The sequence below is a fragment of the Antrostomus carolinensis genome, unplaced genomic scaffold (assembly GCF_000700745.2).
Source record: "Antrostomus carolinensis isolate BGI_N321 unplaced genomic scaffold, ASM70074v2 Scaffold38175, whole genome shotgun sequence".
Lineage (NCBI taxonomy): Eukaryota > Metazoa > Chordata > Aves > Caprimulgiformes > Caprimulgidae > Antrostomus > Antrostomus carolinensis.
Window position 1 is genome coordinate 1 of NW_010316388.1, and position 6,805 is coordinate 6,805.

The 6,805-nt window shown below is 44.3% G+C and overlaps 1 protein-coding gene across 1 annotated transcript; it reads left to right on the top strand.

Annotated features, from left to right (window-relative positions):
- Window positions 1-1,417: 1,417 nt before the first annotated feature.
- Window positions 1,418-3,274, top strand: MISO1 (mitochondrial inner membrane subdomain organizer 1; the record flags this gene model as incomplete). The annotated part of the gene is made up of 3 exons (XM_010168263.2): window positions 1,418-1,571; window positions 2,365-2,525; window positions 3,008-3,274. Coding segments are annotated over 3 exons (582 nt in total), but the record flags the coding sequence as incomplete, so codon positions are not given.
- Between the last annotated feature and the right edge of the window lie 3,531 nt (window positions 3,275-6,805).

Here is a 6,805-nt window from a genome sequence, read left to right on the forward strand (position 1 = left end):
GCTTTTCCCCGAACAGAACGGCTTTTCGAAGGTTTTGATAGTGACCCCAGATCTTCCTTCTCTTCCCCAAGGGATCCGGTCGCGGTGTGAGCCGGCGCTTCTCCGCTGGCTCCATCCAGCCGAGGCCGTGTCCTCGCTCCTGTTCCCCCGGGTCCCTCCAGCTGCTTAAAACATCGTCGTTCCTCGACCTTCCCTCTGCACGGTTCCAGCTGCAGGTGGCTGTGAGAGAACGTGCCTAGAAAGTTTTTACTTTACAGTCTTACCAGAAAGCCTCAACTACAAATGTTACCAGAATTATTTTATTTTTTTAATGTTTTGTTTGGTTTTTGTGATTTTTTTTTTTAACCAAGGGTTTGGGAATGTGTTAACCAGTGTAAATCATAGAATTATAAAATGTGAGTTGGAAGGGACCCACAAGGACCATGGAGTCCAACTCCACGAGATCAGATTTGAACAACTGTTCATAAAAACCATCAGGCTTTCTGCCCACAAGGTCCTGAATTTCTGTATTCCTAGAGATGGACCTGACAGACCATGAATGGGAAGGTTTATGGAATAAACAATGCACAGGAGAAGAATCTTTGAGTTTAGACGTGGTGGTTTGGTTTTATTTCCCCCGAGGGCTGGTGTGTCACAGCAGTTGGACATCAGCAGGTCGGTGTTGGAGTAGATCAGTGCTCTACACGACACGTTGTAGAGTGAGACTTTGAGATGTTACCGTCTGAAACCCACCCACCCCCAGTGCCCGTCCCTCTCCCTCCACCCTAAACCAGTGGCTGCTGCATTCCCTCCCTGCTGCTGCCCAAGTCTTCCCTGCTGCTGAGCTCAGCTTTCCTGTGTGACCATGGAACTGTCCCTTTGAATCCCCCTGTTAATCAATGGCTGTGGTGTCACGTTTGATCTTGTGCTCTTTGCAAAGGAGTACACCTGCTTTTGTCCCTCTCCTCTTTCCTTCCTTATCAAAGTCTGTGTTTCTATCCTCCCTGCTCTGCCTTTGTTTTCAGCATCTCTGTTCTTTGCTTCCATCTTCAAACACATCTTGGTTTTCTTTCACCCCCGTTCTAGCACCGTTTGGGCCACTTCTAAACCACTCTGTTCATGGCAGATCAGGTGAACTTCAATATGCACTGCTGAAAAAATGGCAGTTTCTGTTCTTTCTCTGAACCTCGCTTTCATGCCCACCTCTGATATTACAAGTCCTATAAAACAGGGAACATCCCGACGTGTCTGGAAGGGCTGGCACATAACGACTTCTGCAGCTGATGACTTTTAAATATATATATCTATATACGCCCGTGCTGTCTAATAATAGCTCTCTAATTTGCCAACTATTTTTAAGATGTTGGATTTAATGTCATTGTTACTGCTCTACAGTTTTTTATTTAAACTTTTATCTTGCTCTTCTTTCCATCAATAGACAACAAAGTTTACGAGTGCTTTGGATATACCCGTGGAGTTTGTCCAAAAGAATGTGAAACTGCGGGGAAAATTCCAGCGCGTAACCGAGCAAGGCCTGGCAGTGGAACACATTCCCATTAGTGTTCCTTTCATCACCTCGATCCAGAGAAAATGTAAGTAAAAGCACGTGGAGAACAAGGGTGGGACTGGGACATTGTTCTTAATGTGTCCACGGGGAAGAGGCAGGGGCAGGCTGGAGAGGAAGGGCTGGGGTCCTGCTCTGGCTCTGCCTCTTGGTCTTTCCGTACGTGACAGGTGGGATACTGGGGAACCAAAGGCTGCGAGGAGACCTGTAGAAAGAGCTTGCCAGTGCATTATTGGTATTAATTAGCATCATTATCATATTTTGATAATGTCATAACATATTTTTCTGCCAGCAAGAGCTAGCACACACGCTGTTCGTTCGCTTCCATCTCACTCCTGGCAAAAAGACTCTACTGGGATTACACTTTTGTGTATGGGTGAAGATCTGGCAGTTCCGTGTACAGACCCCGGCCTGTGGACAGTTTTTCTGTGACGTGGCAGAAGGTGTCCATGAGTCTGCCTGCCCCAGGCTTGCTTTGCAAATACCTGCAGGCACTGATGCTTCTTGCCTGTTGTTTCCACCCCTTCAGATAAAATGCTGGTGACTGATAATGAAAGCAGTTCTTCCTATTTGCATGCAGAATAAACCAAACTAGCCTAAACCACTGCTGCAATCTGGAATTCATTATTTTTTTCTACTGAAGGAGAGATGGGACCAAATTCTTTGTGAATAGGTAGTGCTTTGGGGAACTAAAATGGATTCTTTTTCTTTTTTTTTAAAGTCCATGGGAATAAATTCATTAGCAGCAGCTGAGGGTCAGTGCAGAGCAGGACATTTCCTTTGCTGCGTTCAGTAACACAGTTCTCTCTTTCTGGAATCAGGGCAAAAAAAAGGTCTTCTGCTGGTGAGACTTGCTGGAGTGGAGTTGGCTCCGAGTGGCATGGCCTGGTTACAGCAAGAGCTGAAACCCAAACAAATGATATGGTTCCAACTGCTTGGAAGGGAGGACTTGGCACTCGAGTGCCTTGTTTTAGTAAATAAGGTAAATACAGTGAGAAAAATGGACTTTTATCTGCAGTTTTGAGTTTGACTGCAGTCACGCAGTTCAATTCTCTCAGTACATTTAAGGAATGTTGTTATTTATAATTTATCTATCTTGATATGAATGTTAAACGTTGTATTTGTAAATCTGATTTCAAGGCCTATATTTTTACAGACCAGATCATGACACGAGTGTGTTTCTCTGTCAGACGGTGCTAGGCTGTATCACGTAGTTCTGATTACCCTGGTGTTGAGGCTGTCAAATGTTCTCTCACATACATCTTGCACTAGTATTATGTTTTAACAGTCAGCTGGATTCTTCTTAATTTTTAACTCCTTCTGCCAGAGGGTAGATTTGGCCAGAGCTAAAGCTTGTATCTCAGAGACACTTTACAAAAAACCCCCCCCAAAATAGCAAAAAAAACCCCAACAAACCTGTTTTAAAGGTGAAGTGAATATCATATTTCTTGTGCCTTTTTCTAGGGTCGATTTCTGAGCGTGTGCTTAAATGAAGAGATCCTGAGACAAGGGCTCGGCAGAGCAGCCCGTATCGAAGGACTGCATCACGATTCCCGCCTGTACTGGAAACTGCACAAAAGACTGCTTCGGGCAGAGTTACAGGCCTTGAAGAAAAACAAGGGAATATGGAAGGAAGAAAGCTACTCGGAAAGAATGAGAGATCGTCTAAGCAACAATAAACTTGTACAGACCTTGAAACAATTTGTGAGCTGGTTGAGAAGGTCTATTTAGAGGTGATAAGGGAGAGTGCTTGGAGGAATGCCAGTTACCTGTTAACATGCCTTTTGGAAAGTAAAAATCTCTGATAAAAACCAGTGCCATAACTCTGAGGGTCCCTGTCTTGGACAGGAAACCCCTCGTTACTTAAGGCCGTGCTGTAACCCGTGTGGGGCTGAAATTTAGTAGCAGTATGCAGGCCAGCAATTAAAATGTTCTGAAGGGCGACTTTTCCACCATAATGTCCAGTTTTCCACCTGCTAAATACCTACAGAGGTGTGTTACCAGCTAGTGAAAGGGGATAGCAGTCCTGTTCTCACGAGGTGCAGTGTCAGTTCATAATGGGTTAGAAAGCTCCATTTCAGACCTGGACAAAGCTTGTGTTTACACACGAGCATTTTGTTCTATTCTTATACTACTTCTGCGTGTAATTTGTGTTTTTAAAATCTTCCATCTTGAATAATGGCTTGCATTGTTACCGATATGAAAGGTAATTTGTTGTGGCTGATCTTAAAAAGCTGATAAAGTCATAACAACTAAAGTTTCTCAGAGGGAAAAAAAAAATCTCTTTGTACAGCAAAGAATATAAAGTAATGTGTCAGTAATCCAAATTTTTAGAAGACAGCATTCACTAGAAGAGGAAAAACCTAGGCTGGTTTTTCTGATGGCTCTATAAATATCTAAAATTAGCTTAAAATAAAACTCCCATATGAAATTTGAAAAGGTGGACCATACTGTGCTAAAAACTTAAATTTTTGTTAGTTGTATTTTTGAAGCAGATGTTAAGTATAGGAGAGTGTATTATTATTTATTGTGTAAATATTCTCAGAATAAAGATTGAATTTATGTTCATTGTTACATGCTTTATATACCAAGCACTTGACCTTTGTTTAACCTCCCACAGTCCCAATATTTATTTAAAGTGAAGTGTTTTACAGATTTTCTTTCTATGTGATTCCTTGCCAGTGAAATACTAGGGAGAAGAGTGTGGTACTAAAAAAAAATCTTAATAGCTGAGCATTGCTTGTCTGACAATTAGTTGCTATGTCATCATTTTCTCTGCAGACTTTAAGGCAAAATTGTGAATCCTGAGATGCTAAGTTTTTAAGAGCCTGAGAGGCTGTTTTTCGCAAAGCACAGTGAGCAGTTAGCCGTGGAGTACCTGCAGCAGAGATCCCGGTGTTGGAAACCGGTGTGGGGGGGAGGGGAAGCAGCTCTGTGGGCAGAGGCAGACCTCGACGGGAGCTGGAAACCAGGTATCTGTGCCTGTTTAAAAAAAAAATAATAATAAAAAGTGATGCATCTGGTTTTATGCATTATACAGTGAAGGGCTAGGCCAACCAGTGCTGTGGTACTTCGACAGAAACTCATACAGATGGTCAGGGATTTGGGATCGGCCGTAGCATCCTCCAAAGCAAAACTCAAAGTTGACTTTTAACCCCAACCTACAAGTTCAGTCTCAGCAATAATCCACTGCCTGTGAGTGATTATAGTTGTTCCTGTTCCCACATCTGGTAAGTAAAAAGAACTATTCCAAACAGGGCGTAATTGTACACGTATGATGGGGTTTTTTTCTCTAATAATTAATATAATTCTACCTGAACTTTGCACTTCTGTTTTGTAAATGAATCGTAGGAGGATTTATCACAAAAATCAGCTGCAAAGCTGAGAGAGAAATCTCGAGAAACCACATGCTGTGTTTCTAGCAAGCAGAGGAGGTGTGGGTGAATGTGAACCAAGTTTGTTCCCTCACAGTCTTGCCTCTTAACTCTTTTTAATCTTGGTGAAGTTCAGAAAAGCCCCAGAGATTTTTTTCTAAATTACAGGAAATTGTTCTATCCTTTCTATTAGGTTGTGGCTGTGAAGGATTTTTAAAAGGTGGCAATACAGCTGCTTTATCGCTTATTTAGCATCCTCTTAGCTTGAATTACATTTTTTGAAGTTTCCTTCCCTGTATTTGTGGTCATGAGGTAGTCTAACAAATAATTTCAGAAGGAACTACGGGGAGGGATATTGAAAATCTTTTAATTCAGGCCTCTGATCTCTTTTCACATTTGTTGCACGTGACAAGAAGTTTTGGTGATGGGAGTTTATACTAGAGTTCTTGGTGAGATTACAAACCCAGGGTGCGGGATTTGAGATTGCAGTAACAATTGATTTCATGAGAGTCAACTCCTGTTTGTTAATGCTGTTTCCTTATCATCCAGGGCTTATCTGTTTAAAAAAACAACAACAACAGCACACCCTCCCCCCTCAAAAAAGCACAGGGCAGTTCAAAGCTGCTCTTTCCATCTGTGCAAGGCTTGAGAGGTTGCAGATCTTGTCTCCGTGGGAGGCCTGTCTATTGAAAAAACACTAAGGGGAGTAGAAACAAATAGCTCTACAGAACCGAGCTGAGGAACTGACTGGGAGGTCAAGGGGGGAAAAAGCACTTTTCTCCATTATATAAAAACACCCCACGCTGCCTCCGAGGAGCACGATCCCATTCAGCCACAGCAGCAACGTGCACAAGAGTATTTCCAAGCAGAGGATGCAGTTCTCGTGTGATTAGGAACAAGGACAGGAATTCACAGAATCACAGATTGTCAGGGATTGGAAGAGACCTTGAAAGATCATCCAGTCCAATCCCCCTGCCAGAGCAGGAACCTAAATGAGATCACACAGGAAGGCGTCCAGGCGGGTCTTGAATGTCTCCAGAGAAGGAGACTCCACCCCCTCCCTGGGCAGCCTGTCCCAGGGCTCTGTCACCCTCACCGTAAATAAGTTTCTTCTCAAGTTTAAGTGGAACCTTAACTGTTTAACTCTTGTGCTTTTGCCCCTGCAACTCTGAATACGCTGTGAGCGATACAACATCTTAAACAGATCACTGGGAGTGAAAGGAGAGGCCTCCAAATGGCTCACTAAGAAAAATAGTAGCTCAGTGCTGCACAGGCTTTTTATTGCTGGTGTGGCATGTGAGGCAAATGGTGTCATAAACATCACCAGCCGTCCTCGGAGCCCACCCGAAAGTGGTGGGCACGGTGCTGTTAGTGTCCTCTCCTGACAGAGAGACAAAGCAGCTCGTCCCTGAGCGTGGATCGGGGCCTCGGTGGGTGTCTGGGGGGTTCCCTGAGACAGGAGAGACCGCAGTCACCTTCCTCAGGGTACGGCTCTTGCTCACCGCCCTATCCCTGCTCTTCTCGCCGGAGCTCACACCTGCTGCTCCCCTGTGAAATGCTCCTCAGTCACCCACGGGACTATCAGGTATAAAAACTGACACTTTTGAAAGCAGCGTTTTAGACTTAAAACCTCTGTCTCCCTCAGCAGAGAGGTGCGTTCCCTCACGCCATGACTTTCGGTGGCCATCGGTACACGGCACATCAGGGAACTCAGAGCTGTGCAAGTCCCGGTTATCGCTTCCCCGCGTTAGGTTCCATCAGCCGAGGCAGGAAAACAGCCCTGGAACTTCATCGTGCATTTTTGAAGGGAAAAAAAATATAAGAGTCAAACCCGGTGACTTCCCTCCCCCGGGGGACCCCGGTCTGCTCGGTCCCTGAGCGCTCCCCC